This window comes from Siphateles boraxobius, unplaced genomic scaffold (genome assembly GCF_051911475.1).
Source record: "Siphateles boraxobius isolate OS27281-9 unplaced genomic scaffold, OSU_SipBor_1 38, whole genome shotgun sequence".
NCBI classification, from domain to species: domain Eukaryota; kingdom Metazoa; phylum Chordata; class Actinopteri; order Cypriniformes; family Leuciscidae; genus Siphateles; species Siphateles boraxobius.
The window spans coordinates 256,598-282,500 of NW_027509008.1; the positions used below are offsets into that span (position 1 = coordinate 256,598).

The 25,903-nt window shown below is 40.3% G+C and overlaps 1 protein-coding gene across 1 annotated transcript in view; it reads right to left on the reverse strand.

The window, feature by feature from the left end:
* Positions 1-9,959: 9,959 nt before the first annotated feature.
* Positions 9,960-25,903, reverse strand: part of LOC143703142 (uncharacterized) — a 27,550-nt gene continuing 11,606 nt past the window's right edge. Inside the window, exons 8-15 of the mRNA XM_077197252.1 lie at positions 25,842-25,903; positions 24,882-24,929; positions 24,754-24,799; positions 15,748-15,902; positions 14,265-14,327; positions 13,380-13,425; positions 12,937-13,044; positions 9,960-11,682 (exon numbers count right to left, since the gene is read on the reverse strand). The exon at positions 25,842-25,903 is cut by the window's right edge and continues 114 nt beyond it. Coding sequence (XP_077053367.1) covers positions 10,838-11,682; positions 12,937-13,044; positions 13,380-13,425; positions 14,265-14,327; positions 15,748-15,902; positions 24,754-24,799; positions 24,882-24,929; positions 25,842-25,903 — 1,373 coding nt within the window. The 3' untranslated portion in view covers positions 9,960-10,837. The remainder of the gene's footprint in view (positions 11,683-12,936; positions 13,045-13,379; positions 13,426-14,264; positions 14,328-15,747; positions 15,903-24,753; positions 24,800-24,881; positions 24,930-25,841) is intronic.

Genomic DNA, 25,903 nt, shown 5'->3' on the forward strand with positions numbered 1-25,903 from the left:
TCGGAATAACAAATATCCTCCCACACACACTCCACCCAAAGCCTGTCGTCAGATCAGCACACACACCTCACACTCTTTCATCTTCATTAGAGCGATATATAATGACCAGGAAATGCCATAAAACACTTGCTCAATATCTATAAACTCTCTAATATAAAATGACTATCCAATAGATGCTGATGAACAGTTTAACAAAAAAAGCTCCTATCATTAACTTTTTTAAATTAAATTTAATTCAGGCAGTTACTATTTTAATCACAGTTCATTTCTTGCAGCAGGGTTGCCAGACATTTATTATAAAAATACAGATTGTTTAACACTTTAAAAAAAACTTTTTTATTATTATTATTATTTCTCAGCGATGCCATAGAAGAACTATTTTGGTTCCCAAAAGAACATTTTCAGTAATTAAAATAACCATTTTAACCATCTCAGAACCATCTAAAGAACCTTTTTCCATAATAAGAACCTTTACATAGACGTTAAAAGTTCTTCATGGAACCATGGATTGGGAATCTAAAATCAATTCCAATTCTTGAATCGGATCCATAAGGTCAGGAATCGGATACTTGTTATAAAAGTTTCAAGTTTTATTCATTTATAGAGCACATTTAAAACAGCCACAAGACTGACCAAAGTGCTGTGAAGACATCTAAACACTGTAAAAAAATTTTTTTTTGGTAAGGTAAATACTACTTTAAAAAAAACAATGTAATTTACAAGAAAAAGTTAGTTCAGGCAAGAATTAAAAAAACTAAGTAAATTCCATATCAGTACTTAAGTCAAGCGAGTAGAAATGAAAGCTTAAATATCAACTCAATAAAATTAAGTAAAAATTACTCAAATTTTCTGACACTGGGGTTCCCATCATGCACTGGACCTTGAATAATTAATGAGGTTCATTTTTCACTGGTTTCCAGCTGTATTTACTCTGTTTTATCATTGCTTTTGTTGTCAGGATTTAGTAACTTGCCATTTTGTTACATTTTGAGTAAATTTTCTACTCAAAATGACACATTCAAATGTTACCGTCAGTGTGTATTGTCTACCAAGTATTAAGGTCTTGGATTTTCACATCATGCTCAACATCTGACATGATGAAGTATAAATTACTGAGATACTCTAAGTAAAACACATACTATAAATGACTGGTATAATTCAATAAAATTGTTAGAGTGAATTGTAATGCAAAGGAAATTTCAAGTAAAATATTAATCAACCTTTTACTAGCCAAGTTAAAATTACTTATTTTCTTTGTTACTTTCACTTAACTAGGTTAAGTAAAGTTTACTTAATTCCATATTCCAAGTAAAATTTAACTGAACGATTTCTAATTAAAGCTACTGATGAATATGTTTAAGTTTTTACTTGGCAAATCTTTGTAAATTTACTAGCATTTTCTGAGTGGAAAAAGTTGCCTAGCTTTCTTCAAGTAAATCCTACTCCAATTTTTTTTCAGTGAATACAAATCCGAAATATACACACTTAAGGTAATACACACAAATATAATAAAATATACACATTTAAGAAAAATGTGTAAAAAAGATACTTAAATTTAATTTCCTATTATCATAGAATCATATACGAAATAACTTTTGTATTTGTAATGTATATTTTATATATAAAGTGTCGTGTTATTTAACATTTAATATCAGTTTCTGTACCTGAATACCTGAAAATCTTAAAACACGTGTATCTTTTTGTTGTATTTATTTATTTGAGTCTTATTGAGTGTTTACTTGTAAGTGTTCTTTACCCTGTAGATTTTTGTTCATGGTATTCAGCTGCGATGAAATGCTTTGCAAAAAGACTTTGAGGTGAATGATATCAATTTTTTTTATTATTATTATTATTTTTACTTATTGGAATCAAAACTAGTAATCTATAAGAATTGGAATCAATAATTGGAATCGCTCAAATTCAAACGATTCCCAACTCTATATTACAGCAGATTAATTGTAAAAATAAACTGCTTTACAATGTCGATGTTCAAAATGATAATAGATTCAAGATATTTTTGTCTCACAGCACAGGTTTATAGGTTATTTAAAGAATCATTTGTGTATTTGGGATTCACCGTCACTCCTGGGCCAGGCTTTGCTCAGAATGACCTTTAAAACGAGTGAATATAATGTATAAAAACAAACAATATTCCTGCTGTTCTTCATCACAAGCGTAAAGCGACCGTTTTAAACATGTGGAGGAAGATCGTGTTGCTTCGGCTATCGTGTGTGCTTTGCATGTGTGTGTGTTTGTTTGTCACACTCAGAGTTAGTAAATGGGTCAAATGCAAATATAGTAACTAAACCGAAGCTCTCATATTACATCTTAGAAGCCGCCGTGACATATTTGAATTCAATTTATCTGAAAATGAACTTGACTCTCCAGTGTTTGTATTGTTCAAGGACTCGTGTCTGCATGAAGGAACATTTGTTTACGCCAACTGAAACCACTGGAACTCCAGCACATGAGCACAAACACAATGTTTGCTGCCTAGTTCACAATGTTTGCGATTCTCCTTTAACCAGACACATTTCTTCCAGATGAAAACCTTGTTTAACTCACGTAGACTATAGAAGTGCAATGGGTTGGAAATGGTGTGTTGAGATCTTGAGATAGTAGATTTGACATCAAATGAGTCTTTACTTCAACTTTCCTCTTTTATCGTGAGCGATTCATCAGTGCATCTAAGTCTCGATTACTTCTTATTTTATGTCCCTGTAACATATGTTACTAGAGTAATAGCTATAAAGCATGCATGAAACTAACCCTACAACAAACACAACCCTAACCCTAAACCTGTAAAAGTAAATAGTTAATTAATATTACTCAGTACTTAAAATACCTTAAATATAAAGTGTAATCAAAAAATCTATTTTCTGAGACGAGTCCACACTTTTGTGATGTAATACCGCTCTGACTGTTGGGTAGAAGTGGGCAAACGAGGACCTTCTGAAACCTAAAATGACAAATGGGACTCACTTCAGTCCTCGTTGTGGGTTAGGAACCTGGGTTTGCTCTTTGATAGCAATCTTTCATTTGAAAGTCAAACTGCTTTGAAACAGCCCATATTGTTAAAAGCGCTATATAAATGAAAGTGACTTGACTTGGGTCTTGTGTACTCATAGCTGCCGAAGTGCACATGAAGTGTGAATATGGATATCAGACAAGGTCATAATGCATAGTAAAAGCCCTTTTATGTCCTTATATGTCCTATATCCAAGTCACTTTCATTTATATAGCGCTTTTAACAATATGGACTGTCTCAAAGCAGCTTTACAGTGATACACTACGCTTTTCACTCCATTGACTTCCATTCATATACGCATGTGAACGCGGGAGACTGGAAACACAAGTTTTGTGAATAGAAGAGAAGATAGAATAGAGTTGGACACTCTTAGCAGTCACTGCATATGGTTGCAACATGAATCTGGATGTTAAGATCTTCTTAAGACAGTCGAGCTTGTTTTAACCCCTTAGCTGCCCCCCCCCCCCTTTTGATAATTGACATTAAATGCACTATACAAACTTAAATAGTTGTAATTCAAGAATGCTTTGGAAGACCTAAGTTTGGACTTGTTTTAAAGAAAACAATCAGCAGATTATTACTGAAGTGAAAGCACTTCAATAAATTAAAGTATGAAAAAGTTATGGAAGTTATAATTTATCAGTAAATCAAATATACTTTATTAGAATTTTTTTTAAATATAAAATTAATATTTTACAAAATATTTTTTACTATAAAAAACTATAAAATGAAAGCTATATTTATAACCAAGCTGTGTTCCAAATTTCAAGTTGATATCACAAAAACTGAAGTTCCCATGAGATTTTGTTTAGGCGTAGTACCAAAAATAGCCACCGGGTGCCATTGCATTCCATTGAGTTTAATTGTATGCATTCTGCTGTAACAAATTCATAAATTTCTATCCAAATATCACTTCTGTCACTAAATATGGAACCTTGAGACTCAGACCTTTTTGACAATATGTGTTTTGTCAATATTAGAAAAGGTTTTGATAATAAATTATGAAAGATGATGCCCAAAAGGGGAGGGGCCTTATAAAAAAATACCGTTTCTATGGTAACGCAACATCCAATTTCAAAACGGTTTATGAATTTCTGAGTTCGTAAGCTTTCAAATGATACCTAATTTATGATAACTACTAAAATATGTGATATAATAATAATTAAAAAAATATTTATATATATAATATATATATAATTTACTTTTTAGAGGACTTCTTACTTTACTTTTTAAAATATAATTGTATCTTTTTTATGACAAATACTAGATTATGTTTTATTATGAACTTTTAGCATTAAAAACCAAAGTTTCAATTATTAAAGGTGTGTGCGTCGACTTTTTGTGACAAAGGTCCGAAACTCCTGTAATGACGTCGATTTTTTGAGGCGCACTCTTGCAATAAATTCATATATTACTGTTCAAACATAATTTGTAAGAAAAAAACAGCGCTAAAATATCTATTTAGGAGTCTCAGACCTTTCCAACGATATATAGTTTGTCATAATTAGATTAGGATTTAATAGTAATATAGTGAAGTAAAGTTAGATATCCCGTATACGGGATCGTAACAGTTAAGTGATCTAAAAATGAAAGACAGGTGTTAATAAGCTTTCATTGAAGAATTTGTTAAAGTCCCCCTGTAGTCAATCATTTTATCCCTTTAAGCTCATCTTTAATCACCAAAATGACATATTTAAAAGTTTTGTTCTTGAAAAAAAATTCTTCATGCCTTAAAATATCTTGAATGTAACTTGAACCCCTTGCCTCATTTAGTATTCGCTGTTCTATGAATATGCAAATGAGCCCCGCCTCCACTCACTCACTCACTCACTCAGAGATCCACTCATTGACGATCACACGTTGATCTGGTTGGTTACAAGGTAGTTTGTGACGTCAGAAACACCAGCGATTTCAAACCGTGTTTTTGAGACTGTCTTTGGTTCACTGCAGTTTTAAGGAGAAAATACTCAGCAATGCTGTCGACTATAAAGGGGTATAAAGGGGTCATCGGATGCAAAATTCACTTTTATATGGTGTTTGCATATAAATGTGTCTTTGCAGTGTGTGGACACAAACACCACACAATGACAAAAATCCATTCACTCCTTTTTTTAAATCCACAAAGTCTAAACACTCAATAACCAGGCGTTTGGATGTTCTGAGCACTATGATGTCATCATGCTTAGGCTCCGCCCACAACCACTGACGAGCTGTCCCGTATTAGCATATTTCTGCCCTCAGCCAATCGACACCCCCATTGGAAGAGAGGAATGAGCAGTTGCTCAATATCATTTTTTTATATATTTTGTTTGTTTATTTAACAGGGACAATACACTAGGCATTGTTACACACAGACAACCGATGCCGTGTACATAGGGCATATAGCGTAAAGCTAGTTTGTGGCCCGCGGCCCTGGTTAGGCTTTTACATAAAATCAAAACATCCAAAATAAAAAATAAAATAAAAAAACAAACACAATCATCACAAGAAACAAAGCAAATACAAATACACACATGTCATGTATACATATATATATACATGTATACATAAATACATACATGTATATATATTATTCAAGCTCTCAACGGAAGAATGTCCGGTTGTGAGGCGTTTGGAAAAATCTTTTGCAGCGATGTTTGTGAGCATATCAGTTAACACAGAAACCGAAAATTCTCGGGACAGCAGCATTCGTCCAAATTTCAATCTTAACCGTTCTATTTCATCAGAAACGATCTTAAAACAGGGCTTTAAGTGTAAAATACCGAACTTGTCCTTTAAGACTAAACATGTAGATTTTTTTTTTCCTAAGTATTTTCTTCCCTCTACATACGCCATTAAACGTCAAAGAAAAAGAAGACCACCAGAAAGTTCACGCTAAACTTCAGGAGATCAATCAGAAACCGCTTGACCTCTTGTCTGAAATAAGAGAATGTACTGTTTTTGCAGCAGTAAATTGGAGAAGATTGTATATTTTTACTTTTTGGATTATTATTATTTGTTATGTTGCATTTATGTTTATAAAGAAGGCGCTGCTGAGTCTAACGTCATATCACGACTGTTTCGCACGAGTGACCACAAACAGACAGTCTAAAGTTTGTTGTAGAAACTGAAGGAATATATTCAAAATTGTGGGGAGCAAATCGATGACTGAAAAGCCAGAATGAAGCGCACTTACTCTGTCATTGTTTTTTTCACAAGTCTTTCAGCAAACCTAACGCATGTTAAACGAGAGTTTTGGGATATTTTGCATAAACTTTCCATAATCGGTGTGATGATGTCTCTGATGGTTGGACACATAGACATAATAAATATTATGACGCCGCTGGAGCGTACGTCAACGGCACCGCCATATTGCGGAGGGCAACATTCTCATACCTCTCATTACGGGAATTGAGGAAAATGCCTGCTTCGTGTGCTGCTTGGGGCTGTACAAATCGCCACACAATTGAAAACAGGTCTCGGGGAATTACCTTTCACAAACAAGACTGAACTTTTTTTTCAGGTTGTATTTGTTCATTATATAATTAGTAATAGTAACGTACATCATGTACAAACCACTGAAATCGGTTGATAAATGTATTATTGCTTTTATCCAGGAACCGCAGCTCAACCCGTTTACTTGCATGTGTTTACAGCGCAGTCTTGCCCTCAGCAAAATGGCGGACGCGTTGACGTATGGCAGCAACGTTCCAAAGGGCGTCTATTTATTTATCGAGCGAATGCATTAACGTCACTTTCCCGCCAGAACACGCCCCCTCAGCCGGACTGAGTGGCAGAAGAGCAGCTGCGTGACTGGATTTCATAGGGGAAACTGCGAAAACACAAGTAAAACAAACGATTATCAGTTTAAACTAAAGATTGGACTCAATGTAGTGTTCCTTACAACTTACTAAAGATCCAGTGAAAGATGCAGCCAGAAATCGTGTTTCCTGACATTTATATGTGCCTGATTTTGACACCGGGGAAATACATACAGCAAATTTGCCTGTGAACGCTTTATATAAATACAATATAGGCAGGTCTAAATCCAGGTGATCACTCATATCAATGTTATATATATCATCATATCGTCTAGACTTAAAACTTGTATAGTTTTTTGTCAGTGTTTATTTAAAAATGTCAAATTATACAGAATATACAGTGCAAAATGTTTGATTGAGGAGTTGTCACTGCAATATATAACAATACAATATATAGAGAATGATTTTACCACTAAATTCAGCATATTGACACAAAAATGATAACTGCAAATCCACCTTTCGCTGCCTGGAGTCCAGTTGTTTCTATGAATTGCAGCGATCTATTTGCTTCTCTGTTCTGTAGCTTTCGTCAGTCTGTAAACATATATACCTCAGATTTCTTGTCAAATGTAGTTGTACAGTCAATCGCTAAGCTCTTTCCCGTTTTAGATGTGTTTTTTGTATTTTTCACGGCATTCACGCTCAAAACCAATGCTGCCGCTCAGTCTTTTTGCCACTCAATCACGCCAGCTGACGGTGACGTCACGCGCATTCCCTCTATTATGTCTATGGTCGGACACACGTGACTCGTCTGAAGCATCGGACCGTTGAGAAAACCTGTTTCGGTAGCATTTCACGAACATAAGAGTTGTGCACAAAACATGAAAATAGCTCGAGGGTAAATAGCTTTCTGACAGTTGCCTGGATATATAGATCTTGTGGTTTCAGGTCCATGTAACTTGCATTTAATGAATTTTTATCTATTTAATGAAACAAACATGCGCTCTTCCCTCGAGGCTACAGACACATTTGCATAGATTTTACTGCTGATCAAAATGGGTCCAAGATGGTTCCTGATTCTGTCAAAATAAAGATCATTGTGACCATCTGAAAACTGCTTTACATCTTCTTCGGGTCGATTTGTTTGTTTTACAGACAAAGAGATAATTATACTGGGCTGTTGTGAAATAATAATCAGATTCATTGGAGTATGGATATTTGGTGCATTTATTTATACTGATGAACAAATAAAAGTCTACAGATACAGGTTTATATACAAAAATAGAAAATTTCACATGAGGTCACTGTTCTTTCATTGAGAGAGGGCTTATATTGAATGCTTCATATTTCAGAAATGATTATATTTACAACATGAGTGCTTGTTTGGACAGCATCATAATGTCATAATAGGATACTAGATTTTCTTTGAGACCAGACTTTACAAGATGGGGGCTTTTCAATAATAAAACAAATCAGTACAGAAGATAAATACTTTACATGCTCTTCATTTCTCCACCAGTCTTTGTAGGGAGTTAATTTCATTCTTCACATGCATTCATTTAGCAGATGCTTTTATCCAAAGTAACTAACAAATGAGGAAATTCAACAAGCAGTTCATCTTAAACATGAGGAGTAACAACACAATAGGCTGAAATCATTAACTAATTTGATATTCCGGTCAATTAAATTGCTTGTAAATCTCTCTTTGTGCTATATTATCACCAACTATTGGATTCAATCTTCTGTCCAACTTGTTTTCTTTCAATCAGCACAGGTTTTACATGTTTTGCAAGGCCCTGATATACTGAGATGAGAGTGAGAGTGAAGAACAAACTGGTGTGACGTTGAACAAAAATCAGACCAAAATGAAGTTCGTTTGAAGTGTGAAACAGTTTGGTAAAGTGAAAAATTCACTCCAGCTGGTAAACACTTTTGCACTCCTATAGAGTGCCGAAGTTATGACGTCACTTTGTAGGACAACTCGGAAGTTAGCGGCGCATGGGTTCCCTCGATCGAAAAGCTATGCATTTTCCACATAGACTTTTGGAAAATCGCAAAAAATAAGATCTGTGTTCAACAAAGAGTTGTGACCCTTACACGTTTTGTCTATCAAGATAATCTTTACAAGTTAATCCAAAATGTATACATTTTGAAGCCTATATAAAGTTTAAAAAACCACAAGCAGGTTATAACTGGTGTGTTTTATGTCATAGATCAAAACGTGAAAATATTTAGAGGCTTTGTTAACCACAGACCTTATTTCAGGCGATTTAGCAAAAACCCATTCAAGAAACCCATAGACTTTAGGGCGAGGGAACCGGAGGGAACTCACTTCTGCGTTTTGGCCTACAAAGTGACGTCATAACTTCGGCACTCTATAGAGAGCCTAAGCCCCTCCCCTCCGCTTCCGGCTCATGGGACCTTATTTCGGAAATAATTTGTATGGTAGTCAATGGCGAGACACAACTTATCTTTTTATTCCGTCTGAACTGTGCCCTGAATTACACATATGATGTTTGTCAATTTAAAAGATAATTATGAAAGTCAAGAAAGTCACAGTTTGTCATAAAACAGAAGAGTAACATTTTGTTTTAAGTGAAAATCACTCAATGAACTACATCTCTCGTCTCGCACTATGTACCTCACCAAGCTTGTGTGTGTAGTCTGGTACAAAACACATCGGCATGACGGCGTAACGTTACGATTATACCGTTAGACTATAGAAAAAAATGACAGACGTTAGCTTCAGTAAAGTTAGCTTCATTCATTGAGAGAAAAGGTAAGACGTCACATGCGCGCCTTTTGGGTTTGTAGTCTTTGTAATTACGTATGTTCACAGTCTTATACCTCAACAGTTTTACATCAAACTGCGACTTTCTTGACTTTAAAATGTATGTTTTAAATTGACAAACATCATATGTGTAATTCAGGGCACAATTCAAACGGGATCCAAATATTTGTTGTCTCTCGCCATTGACTATCATACAATATTTTTTCCGAAATAAGGTCCCATGTTGGTCCACCAGAAGGGGAGGGACTTAGGCTCTCTATTGGTCAGTGCTGATGATGTAATAGGTGGGTGTGGCTCTGAGGCTCCGCCTTCTTTGAGGTGTAAATTGTCTCAGACTAATTTCTTCTGTTCAGTCCATTGAGGTCAGATGTGTGTGAGACATGAACACACTGAAAGCTGCTTTATAGAAGAAACTGAAGTTGTAATTCTAATTGAAAGCGACATTGACACTGTTTTTCATGTTTAATACTGTAAAGCTGCTGCTTTAAAGCAATCTATTGTATAAAGTACTGTATGAATAAATGTGACGTGACTGAGTTGCAAAACTGATGCAAACATATCCACATCACTATGATCAGATGCAAAGGTATCTCAAACTTCTTTTCACTCCCAAGCGAAGAACGAAAACCGTACTTCGCTGTGAGAATGTTTAATGTCTCTGCCCCCTGCTGGACGGACTGTGATGTTGCACTGAAATCTGCAGGTCACTGTCTTTGAATCACCTTTGCTTTGTTCAGTCTGAGTTTCTCATTCCTTCTGTGTGCTGACCAAGAGGCAATCTTCCAGTCTCTCTCTTGAATCTAACACTGAAGTGATTTATACTGCAGTTCATCGACTGGCCGCTAGAGACAGGCTCCAAAAAAGAGTAAATCTCATAGACCCCCATGTTAAAATGCACAACTTTACAGCAGAAAAAATATGTTTACAGCCTGGTGCAAAAAGTGGTTTTGGTCCATATAGCTAATTTTGCCCTTCATGATGACTGTGAGGGGGGTGATTTATTTTATAACTAATCCATTAAATTATATTAAGCCTTAAAGTTCTGCATAATTAAGGGCGTGGCCACTTGAGTGACAGGTGGATTGCCACTGATGTCACTACTAGCGTTTGTCTGCTGTCAGCTAATCCGCCTCTTTGCCTATTTTTGGTTATCCGGGATGACACGCTGCCAAGATTGCGACGGCCGGCTCCGCCCACTTTAGGCTTCAAAAATGCTCTTTAGAAACCAACGGGTGACGTCAAGTCCATATTTTTTGCACTTTATGATGTCAACGCATGCTACGAATTCATTGGTTCTGGCGCAGTCTTTTTCTTCCAACTCCCTTTACCGGACAAGCACGATGTTACGACTTTACTTCTGCGCTTCTTTTGCCTCCACGTCTTTCGCTTCGTCCCGCTCGTTACTTTCCGTGAGAAGCCAGGAATGAGTTTAGGGCTGTCGGTCGGCACGGGAAGTTTCGCCGCTAGCGTTGGCGCCAGCTGCCGAGACGTGAAGAACGACAGCGCTTTGGACAGAAGACGTGGCCAACATCGCCATCTAGTATTTGAGCCGGTCAGGTCGTGTATTAAAGATGAAAGGTCCTTAGGGAGGCAGTACTTCCGGACACACCGGAGCCGTTTCGGGATGAAAGTGTTATTGTTGTTGTTCTGGAAGCTAACTAGCCTGAATCCCTGAGCGTAGCCATCGCTGCGTATTCCCATCCACAGACAGGACAGCGCAGCGTTAAACACAGGAGCCGTGATACACGACAACTCAATTGGTTTCTCCATGCATTCTTCCTCTTCTGCTTCTTCCTCTTCTTCTTCTTCTTCAACAGCACTGAACTTAGCCTTTCCTTCGCTGTTCCTCCATCTTAGATAAGCCCGATGTGCGTCAGGGCTCCAGGCGATCAGGACGAGCCCGCCGGCCTTCTGAACGGCCCGACATTGACCGTACAGCCACGGCACGGGTCCCAGCTGAGCCAGAGAGGATTGTGGGTTGCACTGCATCCACTGCGCCAGCCTGACGTCCATACACAGCACCCCCTGCAGGCCGGAGGCCAAACTGCACACTGCAGAGACGTGTGGCGAGCCGTTAGACGAGCACACAAGCAGCACGGGGCGTCGGTCAGCGCTACGCCACACTGAGGAAAGAAAAACATATAATTATCCTTTCTAACACAGCATTAAAGCATTTTAAAGGTGACATATTATGCCCATTTTCACAAGATGTAATATTAATCTATGGTGTCACCAGAATGTCTTAAATTTCAGCTAAAAATACCAGATCATTTATTACAGCTTGTCAAATTTGCCTTTTGGGTGTGTCCCTTTAAATGCAAATGAGCTGCAGCTCCGCCTCCATTCAGAAGAGGGCGGAGTCTTTACACGAGCTTCAGAAACTCCGGCAATAACAAAACAGGCCAATGTCACTCATCCAGAATCCCAGAATAACCAGTAGCGAGTGCAGCCTTACGGAGAGACTCAGGAAGAGTTTCTGAATGTTAATGGAGACATTTATGTAGTTGTTGTGGAGTTACACTGATCATCTCATCATCATGTTGAACTTCTACACAAGTGTCCACAGTTCCTGAGGTGTTTATAAGACAGCGGTGACATGTTCTGGTCAATAGTGTTCAGTGCTCGTCTGTGCTCAACGACAGAACAGTTTCAGGCTTTGCTAGATCTTCTGTCGGTGCGTTAGAACTGGTCACTGTTGGCGCTCGAGAAACCGAATGTCGGCTGGTGTGTGTAAACGTGCAGATTAAGGGCCGGTAATATTATAATAAGATCCTCTTCATACGTCAGAAAGAGAGAGAAATCTGATCGGCTTATTTTTCGACATGCTTGCAGAGAAAGACTCACTAGAACAAAGTTACTGGGTTTCACTTTTCACGTTTTCTGGGTTAGTAGAAGCACCCGATTATAGCGCTTTAAAAAGTCAGATTTTCATGATATGTCCACTTTAAAACATATTTGCACAAGGTGTACTGTAGTCAACATTTGAAGTGGATCAAAAAAGTTAATCAAAGTTGTCCTAAGACAAGAACGGGTATTGTTCGAAATTCATGAATAACTTTAATGAAAGGATTTGATCCACTTCAAATGTTGACTTTTGTATAAGTTAATTTCTAACATTGCACTCTACGGCCAGAAACATACGCTACAAATCAAAAGCTTTGGATCGATAAGTCTCTTCTGCTCACCAAGGCTGCATTTATTTGATTAAAAATACAACAACAAAAAAACAGTAATATAACTACAATTTAAAACAGCTGTTCCTGTGACCAAAGCTGAATTTTGAGCATCATTACTCCAATCTTCAGTGTCAAATGATCCTTCAGAAATTATTCAAACATAACACAAACATTCATACACAGAAGTGTGTGTGGACTGACCTGATGTGCTTGTTCCGATCAGCCAGCGTGTGATGAACACCAGAAGACACAGAAGAGTCAGGAGAGTCAGAGACGCGCCGGTGACGAGACCCCATCGCCTGTGTGTGACTGAGAGCGGTGAATATTAATGTCAAAATAAGCAGTGTTTTATTTTTATATTCGATTATTCAGTTTCTGCTGTTAACTAAACAGTGTAGGATAACCTGTAACCCTGAACCCAGTGGTTTACACTGATGTTAAAATAACACTTATGATACTGTAAAACACTTTCAGAAGCTGTAGGGATGTTTTCTTGTCACAAAAAGAATGTGAAACATGTATGTAGGTTATATCATTTTAAATATGTTTTAAAGATAATTTAAGTTTATTTTACACACTTTAAGCATTACTGTATCGCATATGGTATTTTTCTTCAATATCGTGCAGCCCTAGTGTGTACTTACAGTCAGGGCAGATTATTCTTCTTCCATGGAGATCCAAGCGCCACACCTACACACACACACACACACACACACACGGAAAACTAGAATATTGTTTACCACATACTGCACAATTTACACTACTGTTATTTTGCATTTATATTTTCACTTCGGATTCGTTTAGTCTAGGGGCGTAACAATATATTGCAATACAAAAATTCAATAATATGTATTGTGTGTAGTTCACCTAAAGTAAAAATAACTGCGTGAGAAAAAAATTCCAGTTTACAGAGTTTTAGTGTCTGTTGTACTACATTAAACAGTTCATCAAAGTTGTCCTAAGACAAGAACAGGTATTGTTCAAAATTCATGTATAACTTTGACGAAAGGTTTTGATCCACTTCAAATGTTGACTACTCTACAATATATAATGTTGAATATAATGTATAATAATGCAAATGAGGAATATTTGTGGCTCCTGATAATGCCAAATGTCTGATGTTACCAGTAAAAAGTGGCTACATTATATCAGATAGTCAGAGTTTAAGCATATTTGTATAAAATAATTCTGTATTTTCCGCTTCAGAATCATGAATATGTTTATTCTGGTGTCTCTATTGTTCTGTGCATTGGGTTTCCAGCAGCAAGTCCAAGCCTATCCACTTACACACATAATGTAATATCAATTTAGCATTTTAATCAACAGTTGATTTTTATGTCTTGGAGTATCGCAATAATATAATAGTTCAGTATCATGATATGTATCGAATCGTTACACCCCTAGTTCAGACACACTGCAGTGTTGTTTGCAGGTCATAGACCTTATGCTTCAGATAGTGTGCGAGTATTGTGCTAGTACGCCATATGTACTGATGAACAGTGTTATAAAGCCTATTATTGAAGTATTACCTGCACACACAGTCCTGACGAGAGGAAGGGGAAGCGCAGACTCATCTCAGCGGCGCCCCCGTCCTGAGGAGACCAGTATTACAGGAGGGAGGATTAAATACAGGTGAAACTTGAAAAATTAGAGTATCGTGCAAAGGTTATAATTTTGATGATTATTGCTTACAGCTTATGAAAACCCCACATTCAAAATCTCAGAAAATTTGAATATTACATGAAATCAATAAAAGAAAAAACAGAAATGTCGGCCCTCTGAAAAGTATAATCATGCACATGTATATAGTTATACAGTATATACTAAATATATTAGTTTCACCTTTTAATTTGAATTACTGAAATACATTAACTGTTGCACGATATTCAAATTGTTCGAGTTTCACCTGTACATATATATAGGATTATATACACCACCAGTCAAAAGTTTTGATCAGTAAGATTTTTAATGTTTTTAAAAGAAGTCTCTTCTGCTCACCAAGGCTGCATTTATTTGATTAAAAATACAAAAAAAACTTTCTTATTGTTAAATATTATGACAATTTAAAATAACTGTTTTCTATTTTAACATATTTTAAGATGTAATTTATTCCTGTGATCAAAGCTGAATTTTCAGCATCATTACTCCAGTCTTCAGTGTCACATGATCCTTCACGAATCACTATAATATGATGATTTTATGCTCAAGAAACATTTATGATTATCATCAATGTTGAAACAGTTGTGGTTTTTTTTAGGATTCTTCTATGAATAGAAAATTAAAAAGAACAGCATTTATCTGAAATAGAATCTTTTGTAACATTATAGATGTCTTTACGGTCACTTTTGATCAATTTAATTCATCCTTGATGAAGTATTGATTTCTTCCCCCCCCCAAAAAATTACAAATTCCTACTAACCTCTTTTGAACGGTAGTGTTTAATGTTACAAACTTTCTATTTCAGAAAAATGCTGTTCTTTTGAACTTTCTATTCATCAAAGAATCCTGAAATAAAAAAAATATTTACATAGTTATACTATGTAGTCATGCTATATCAAAGTCCCCCTGTGGTGAAAATCCAGCGTTTCAATGTTGTTTATGTGTCTAGGTAGTGTTTTTAATATGCTATAAGACTAACCATGTGTAAATTCATAAGTCGACAGCATTGCTAAGTATTTTCTCCTTTAAACTGCAGTGAACCAAAGACAGTCTCAAAAACACGGTTTGAAATCGCTGGTGTTTCTGACGTCACAAACTACCTTGTAACCAATCAGATCAACGTATGATCGTCAACGAGTGGATCTCTGAGTGAGTGAGTGGAGGCGGGGCTCATTTGCATATTCATAGAACCGTGATAAGTGATACAATTATTGACTACAGGGGGACTTTAAAAAAAAAAAGGCACATTTTGGCAAATAAATCACTTGTATCAAATGACTTTCCCATGCACATGCAAGTAGTACATTTCTTTACTCAAAAGAAAGCACACAGGACAGGAAGACTCTCACTGACCAGCTGACTCAAGACGACGTTTCCTCGAGATGCACACGTGTCTTTATCAGTGACGCAGAGCTGAGCAGCAAAAGAAGCGGCGGTGTTAGACGTCAGGTACATATGCAGATGCAGAGATCCAGGAACGACAGTCACACTCCACTCAGACCCATTCTCTGGGGAACATCAGCAAACATAAGTCAGACATGAGGAACATCATCAGTCAGACATGAGGGACATCATCAGTCAGACACGAGGAACATCATCAATCAGACACGAGGAACATCATCAATCAGACACGAGGAACATCATCAGTCAGAAACGAGGAACATCATCAGTCAGAAACGAGGAACATCATCAGTCAGACACGAGGAACATCATCAGTCAGACACGAGGAACATCATCAGTCAGACACGAGGAACATCATCAGTCAGACACGAGGAACATCAGTCAGACACGAGGAACATCATCAGTCAGACACGAGGAACATCATCAGTCAGACATGAGGAACATCATCAGTCAGACACGAGGAACATCATCAGTCAGACACGAGGAACATCATCAGTCAGACACGAGGAACATCATCAGTCAAACATCATCAGTCAGACACGAGGAACATCATCAGTCAGAAACGAGGAACATCATCAGTCAGACACGAGGAACATCATCAGTCAGAAACGAGGAACATCATCAGTCAGACACGAGGAACATCATCAGTCAGACACGAGGAACATCATCAGTCAGACACGAGGAACATCATCAGTCAGACATCATCAGTCAGACACGAGGAACATCAGTCAGACACGAGGAACATCATCAGTCAGACATCATCAGTCAGACAAGAGGAACATCATCAGTCAGACACGAGGAGCATCAGTCAGACACGAGGAACATCAGTCAGACACGAGGAATATCAGTCAGACACGAGGAACATCATCAGTCAGACATGAGGAACCTCATCAGTCAGACATCATCAGTCAGACACGAGGAACATCATCAGTCAGACACGAGGAACATCAGTCAGACACGAGGAATATCAGTCAGACACGAGGAACATCATCAGTCAGACATGAGGAACCTCATCAGTCAGACATCATCAGTCAGACACGAGGATCATCAGTCAGACACGAGGAACATCAGTCAGACACGAGGAACATCATCAGTCAGACACGAGGAACATCATCAGTCAGACATGAGGAACCTCATCAGTCAGACACGAGGAACATCAGTCAGACACGAGGAACATCATCAGTCAGACACGAGGAACATCATCAGTCAGACATGAGGAACCTCATCAGTCAGACACGAGGAACATCATCAGTCAGACACGAGGAACATCATCAGTCAGACACGAGGAACATCAGTCAGACACGAGGATCATCAGTCAGACACGAGGAACATCATCAGTCAGACACGAGGAACATCATCAGTCAGACACGAGGAACATCATCAGTCAAACATCATCAGTCAGACACGAGGAACATCATCAGTCAGAAACGAGGAACATCATCAGTCAGACACGAGGAACATCATCAGTCAGAAACGAGGAACATCATCAGTCAGACACGAGGAACATCATCAGTCAGACACGAGGAACATCATCAGTCAGACACGAGGAACATCATCAGTCAGACACGAGGAACATCATCAGTCAGACATCATCAGTCAGACACGAGGAACATCAGTCAGACACGAGGAACATCATCAGTCAGACATCATCAGTCAGACAAGAGGAACATCATCAGTCAGACACGAGGAGCATCAGTCAGACACGAGGAACATCAGTCAGACACGAGGAACATCATCAGTCAGACATCATCAGTCAGACAAGAGGAACATCATCAGTCAGACACGAGGAGCATCAGTCAGACACGAGGAACATCAGTCAGACACGAGGAACATCAGTCAGACACGAGGAACATCATCAGTCAGACATGAGGAACCTCATCAGTCAGACATCATCAGTCAGACACGAGGAACATCATCAGTCAGACACGAGGAACATCAGTCAGACACGAGGAACATCAGTCAGACACGAGGAACATCATCAGTCAGACATGAGGAACCTCATCAGTCAGACACGAGGAACATCAGTAAGACAGGAGGAACATCATCAGTCAGACACGAGGAACATCATCAGTCAGACACGAGGAACCTCATCAGTCAGACACGAGGAACATCATCAGTCAGACACGAGGAACATCATCAGTCAGACACGAGGAACATCAGTCAGACATGAGGAACCTCATCAGTCAGACACGAGGAACATCAGTCAGACACTAGGAACATCATCAAGACGACGTTTCCTCGAGATGCACACGTGTCTTTATCAGTGACGCAGAGCTGAGCAGCAAAAGAAGCGGCGGTGTTAGACGTCAGGTACATATGCAGATGCAGAGATCCAGGAACGACAGTCACACTCCACTCAGACCCATTCTCTGGGGAACATCAGCAAACATAAGTCAGACATGAGGAACATCATCAATCAGACACGAGGAACATCATCAGTCAAACATCATCAGTCAGACACGAGGAACATCATCAGTCAGAAACGAGGAACATCATCAGTCAGACACGAGGAACATCATCAGTCAGACACGAGGAACATCATCAGTCAGACACGAAGAACATCATCAGTCAGACACGAGGAACATCAGTCAGACACGAGGAACATCATCAGTCAGACACGAGGAACATCATCAGTCAGACATCATCAGTCAGACATGAGGAACATCATCAGTCAGACACGAGGAACATCATCAGTCAGACACGAGGAACATCATCAGTCAGACACGAGGAACATCATCAGTCAAACATCATCAGTCAGACACGAGGAACATCATCAGTCAGAAACGAGGAACATCATCAGTCAGACACGAGGAACATCATCAGTCAGAAACGAGGAACATCATCAGTCAGACACGAGGAACATCATCAGTCAGACACGAGGAACATCATCAGTCAGACACGAGGAACATCATCAGTCAGACACGAGGAACATCATCAGTCAGACATCATCAGTCAGACACGAGGAACATCAGTCAGACACGAGGAACATCATCAGTCAGACATCATCAGTCAGACAAGAGGAACATCATCAGTCAGACACGAGGAGCATCAGTCAGACACGAGGAACATCAGTCAGACACGAGGAACATCAGTCAGACACGAGGAACATCATCAGTCAGACATGAGGAACCTCATCAGTCAGACATCATCAGTCAGACACGAGGAACATCATCAGTCAGACACGAGGAACATCAGTCAGACACGAGGAACATCAGTCAGACACGAGGAACATCATCAGTCAGACACGAGGAACATCATCAGTCAGACATGAGGAACCTCATCAGTCAGACACGAGGAACATCAGTCAGACACGAGGAACATCATCAGTCAGACACGAGGAACATCATCAGTCAGACATGAGGAACCTCATCAGTCAGACACGAGGAACATCATCAGTCAGACACGAGGAACATCATCAGTCAGACACGGGGAACATCAGTCAGACACGAGGATCATCAGTCAGACACGAGGAACATCATCAGTCAGACACGAGGAACATCATCAGTCAGACACGAGGAACATCATCAGTCAGACATGAGGAACCTAATCAGTCAGACACGAGGAACATCATCAGTCAGACACGAGGAACATCATCAGTCAGACACGAGGAACATCAGTCAGACACGAGGATCATCAGTCAGACACGAGGAACATCATCAGTCAGACACGAGGAACATCATCAGTCAGACACGAGGAACATCATCAGTCAGACACGAGGAACATCATCAGTCAGACATGAGGAACATCATCAGTCAGACACGAGGAACATCATCAGTCAGACACGAGGATCATCAGTCAGACACGAGGAACATCATCAGTCAGACACGAGGAACATCATCAGTCAGACATGAGGATCATCAGTCAGACACGAGGAACATCATCAGTCAGACACGAGGAACATCAGTCAGACACGAGGATCATCAGTCAGACACGAGGAACATCATCAGTCAGACACGAGGAGCATCAGTCAGACACGAGGAACAACAGTCAGACACGAGGAACATCATCAGTCAGACACGAGGAACATCATCAGTCAGACACGAGGAACATCATCAGTCAGACACGAGGAACATCAGTCAGACACGAGGATCATCAGTCAGACACGAGGAACATCATCAGTCAGACACGAGGAACCTCATCAGTCAGACACGAGGAACATCATCAGTCAGACACGAGGAACATCATCAGTCAGACACGAGGAACATCAGTCAGACACGAGGATCATCAGTCAGACACGAGGAACATCATCAGTCAGACACGAGGAACATCATCAGTCAGACACGAGGAACATCATCAGTCAGACACGAGGAACATCATCAGTCATCATCAGTCAGACACGAGGAACATCATCAGTCAGACACGAGGAACATCAGTCAGACACGAGGATCATCAGTCAGACACGAGGAACATCATCAGTCAGACACGAGGAACATCATCAGTCAGACACGAGGAACATCATCAGTCAGACACGAGGAACATCATCAGTCAGACACGAGGAACATCATCAGTCAGACATGAGGAACATCATCAGTCAGACATGAGGAACATCATCAGTCAGACACGAGGAGCATCAGTCAGACACGAGGAACATCAGTCAGACACGAGGACCATCAGTCAGACACGAGGAACATCATCAGTCAGACACGAGGAGCATCAGTCAGACACGGGGAGCATCAGTCAGACACGAGGAGCATCAGTCAGACACGAGGACCATCAGTCAGACACGAGGAACATCAGTCAGACACGAGGAACATCATCAGTCAGACACGAGGAGCATCAGTCAGACACGAGGAACATCATCAGTCAGACACGAGGAGCATCAGTCATACACGAGGAACATCATCAGTCAGACATGAGGAACATCAGTCAGACATGAGGAACATAAGTCAGACATGAGGACCATCAGTCAGACACGAGGAACATCAGTCAGACACGATGAACATCATCAGTCAGACACGAGGAACATCAGTCAGACACGAGGAACATCATCAGTCAGACACGAGGAGCATCAGTCAGACACGAGGAACATCATCAGTCAGACATGAGGAACATCAGTCAGACATGAGGAACATCAGTCAGACATGAGGACCATCAGTCAGACACGAGCAACATCAGTCAGACACGAGGAACATCATCAGTCAGACACGAGGAGCATCAGTCAGACACGAGGAACATCATCAGTCAGACATGAGGAACATCTGTCATACACGAGGAACATCATCAGTCAGACACGAGGAGCATCAGTCATACACGAGGAACATCATCAGTCAGACACGAGGAGCATCAGTCAGACACGAGGAACATCATCAGTCAGACATGAGGAACATCAGTCAGACATGAGGACCATCAGTCAGACACGAGGAACATCAGTCACACACGAGGAACATCATCAGTCAGACACGAGGAACATCATCAGTCAGACATGAGGAACATCAGTCAGACACGAGGAACAACAGTCAGACACGAGGAACATCATCAGTCAGACATGAGGAACATCAGTCAGACATGAGGAACATCATCAGTCAGACACGAGGAACATCAGTCACACACGAGGAACATCATCAGTCAGACACGAGGAACATCATCAGTCAGACATCATCAGTCAGACACGATGAACATCAGTCAGACATGAGGAACATCAGTCAGACACGAGGAACATCAGTCAGACACGAGAAACATCAGTAAGACACGAGGAGCATCAGTCAGACACGATGAACATCAGTAAGACACGAGGAGCATCAGTCAGACACGATGAACATCAGTCAGACATGAGGAACATCAGTCAGACATGAGGAACATCATCAGTCAGACACGAGGAGCATCAGTCAGACACGAGGAACAACAGTCAGACACAAGGAACATCAGTCAGACACAAGGAACATCAATCAGACACGAGGAGCATCAGTCAGACACGAGGAACAACAGTCAGACACAAGGAACATCAGTAAGACACGAGGAGCATCAGTCAGACACGATGAACATCAGTCAGACACGAGGAGCATCAGTCAGACACGATGAACATCAGTCAGACACAAGGAACATCAGTCAGACACAAGGAGCATCAGTCAGACACGAGGAACAACAGTCAGACACGAGGAACATCATCAGTCAGACACGAGGAACATCAGTCAGACACAAGGAGCATCAGTCAGACACGAGGAACAACAGTCAGACATGAGGAACATCATCAGTCAGACACGAGGAGCATCAGTCAGACACGATGAACATCAGTCAGACACAAGGAACATCAGTCAGACACAAGGAGCATCAGTCAGACACGAGGAACAACAGTCAGACACGAGGAACATCATCAGTCAGACACGAGGAACATCAGTCAGACACAAGGAGCATCAGTCAGACACGAGGAACAACAGTCAGACATGAGGAACATCATCAGTCAGACACAAGGAACATCAGTCAGACACAAGGAACATCAGTCAGACATGAGGAACATCAGTCAGACATGAGGAACATCAGTCAGACATGAGGAACATCATCAGTCAGACACGAGGAGCATCAGTCAGACACGAGGAACAACAGTCAGACACAAGGAACATCAGTCAGACACAAGGAACATCAGTCAGACACGAGGAGCATCAGTCAGACACGAGGAACAACAGTCAGACACAAGGAACATCAGTAAGACACGAGGAGCATCAGTCAGACACGATGAACATCAGTCAGACACGAGGAGCATCAGTCAGACACGATGAACATCAGTCAGACACAAGGAACATCAGTCAGACACAAGGAGCATCAGTCAGACACGAGGAACAACAGTCAGACACGAGGAACATCATCAGTCAGACACGAGGAACATCAGTCAGACACAAGGAGCATCAGTCAGACACGAGGAACAACAGTCAGACATGAGGAACATCATCAGTCAGACACGAGGAGCATCAGTCAGACACGAGGAACAACAGTCAGACACGAGGAACATCAGTCAGACACGAGGAGCATCAGTCAGACACGAGGAACATCAGTCAGACACGAGGAACAACAGTCAGACACGAGGAACATCAGTCAGACACGAGGAGCATCAGTCAGACACAAGGAACATCAGTCAGACACGAGGAGCATCAGTCAGACACGAGGAACAACAGTCAGACACGAGGAACATCAGTCAGACACGATGAACATCAGTCAGACAAGAGGAGCATCAGTCAGACACGAGGAACATCAGTCAGACACGAGGAACATCAGTCAGACACGAGGAACATCAGTCAGACACAAGGAACATCAGTCAGACACGAGGAGCATCAGTCAGACACGAGGAACAACAGTCAGACACGAGGAACATCAGTCAGACACGATGAACATCAGTCAGACACGAGGAGCATCAGTCAGACACGATGAACATCAGTCAGACACAAGGAACATCAGTCAGACACGAGGAACAACAGTCAGACACGAGGAACATCAGTCAGACACAAGGAACATCAGTCAGACACGAGGAGCATCAGTCAGACACGAGGAACAACAGTCAGACACGAGGAACATCATCAGTCAGGCACGAGGAACATCAGTCAGACACGAGGAGCATCAGTCAGACACGAGGAACAACAGTCAGACACGAGGAACATCATCAGTCAGACACGAGGAACATCATCAGTCAGAGTCAGACACGAGGAACATCATCAGTCAGACACGAGGAACATCATCGGTCAGACACGAGGAACAACAGTCAGACACGAGGAGCATCAGTCAGACACGAGGAACAACAGTCAGACACGAGGAACATCAGTCAGACACGAGGAACATCAGTCAGACACGAGGAGCATCAGTCAGACACGAGGAACAACAGTCAGACACAAGGAACATCAATCAGACACGAGGAGCATCAGTCAGACACGAGGAACAACAGTCAGACACGAGGAGCATCAGTCAGACACGAGGAACAACAGTCAGACACGAGGAACATCAGTCAGACACGATGAACATCAGTCAGACACGAGGAGCATCAGTCAGACACGATGAACATCAGTCAGACACAAGGAACATCAGTCAGACACGAGGAACAACAGTCAGACACGAGGAGCATCAGTCAGACACGAGGAACAACAGTCAGACACGAGGAACATCAGTCATACACGAGGAGCATCAGTCAGACACGAGGAACAACAGTCAGACACGAGGAGCATCAGTCAGACACGAGGAACAACAGTCAGACACGAGGAACATCAGTCAGACACGAGGAACATCAGTCAGACACGAGGAGCATCAGTCAGACACGAGGAACAACAGTCAGACACGAGGAACATCAGTCAGACACAAGGAACATCAGTCAGACACGAGGAGCATCAGTCAGACACGAGGAACAACAGTCAGACACGAGGAGCATCAGTCAGACACAAGGAACATCAGTCAGACACGAGGAGCATCAGTCAGACACGAGGAACAACAGTCAGACACGAGGAACAACAGTCAGACACGAGGAACATCAGTCAGACACGAGGAACATCAGTCAGACACGAGGAACAACAGTCAGAAACGAGGAACAACAGTCAGACACGAGGAACATCAGTCAGACACAAGGAACATCAGTCAGACACGAGGAACATCAGTCAGACACAAGGAACATCAGTCAGACACGAGGAACATCAGTCAGACACGAGGAACAACAGTCAGACACGAGGAACATCAGTCAGACACAAGGAACATCATCAGTCAGACACGAGGAGCATCAGTCAGACACGAGGAACAACAGTCAGACACGAGGAACATCAGTCAGACACGAGGAACATCAGTCAGACACGAGGAACAACAGTCAGACACGAGGAACAACAGTCAGACACGAGGAACATCAGTCAGACACGAGGAACATCAGTCAGACACGAGGAGCATCAGTCAGACACGAGGAACAACAGTCAGACACGAGGAACATCAGTCAGACACGAGGAACATCAGTCAGACACGAGGACAGTAGAGATGAGCTGATGTATGACAGGTTCTCACCCAACTCGAAGGGACAGAAGACTCGTTGACTGCCATGTAGAGAAAACTAAAACATAAACAAAGCATGCACACTTGAGAAACACAAACACTTTTAATCATCCATGAATGTGTGGTCGAGCGTGCATTACCTTCACACACATCTGAGGATGTTTATCAACAGCGGAGACGTTATACTTCTGTTGAAAAAGAAAAATGCATTCAGAATTTATATGCATCTGTTTTGTTTCCCACTTCTATTTTTCTCTGTTTATGGAATGCCAAACCTGACATAATAATAAATAAATAAATAAAATATACAAAGAAATATAAAAAAAAATAATACATAAATAAATATACGAAGAAATGTAAAAAAATAAATAAATGAATTTGTATTCATACCTTTATTTCCTTATTCATGTATAATAATAAAAAATCCACATTTTTTTATTTCTTCCTTTATTAATGCTTTTATTTATGTCCACTTTTATTTATTTTCACATTTATTAATGTAAATATGTATTTATGTCTACATTTCATTTCATCCTCTGTATGCTAATGAGGGGAGCATGTTTTACCTCAGATATAGCAATATTTCTTCATATATTTAATTATGCATTTTTGTTTTTTGTTACATTTCTTCGTATATTTATTTACTTATGTATTTATTTAATTATTATTATGATGTCAGGTTTGGCATTTTCACATGTTTTTGTAGGTATTGTTTGTTCCGCTTGGATTATGTATTATGTCTTTGTTAAGCGACCTTGAGGTCATGAAAGGCATTATATAAATATTTTAAAGTATTATTATTATTATACTGGGCATGAAATACTTATTTTGACAGTGCACGAAAGTTGACATTGAATTTTAAGAGTGAGGAATTAATTGCATCTCTTTACTAACACATTTGACTGAACTGTTAAAAGTATTTTTTACACAAAACATGTAATATGATGAGGTCATTTTACAACAATAAACCACTCTACTGTTTAAACACTGATTGTTGCATATGAACTATTGTTTCATATACCATTTTGAAAGTATGTAAATGTGATCTGTGTTAACACCAGCTACGGTCCTGCTCGTGATATTCATGTTTCGTCACGTACCAGTTTATTCCCGTAGAGGGTGCTGTTGGGGGCGGGGACACAGTCAGAGATCTGCGTGCTGA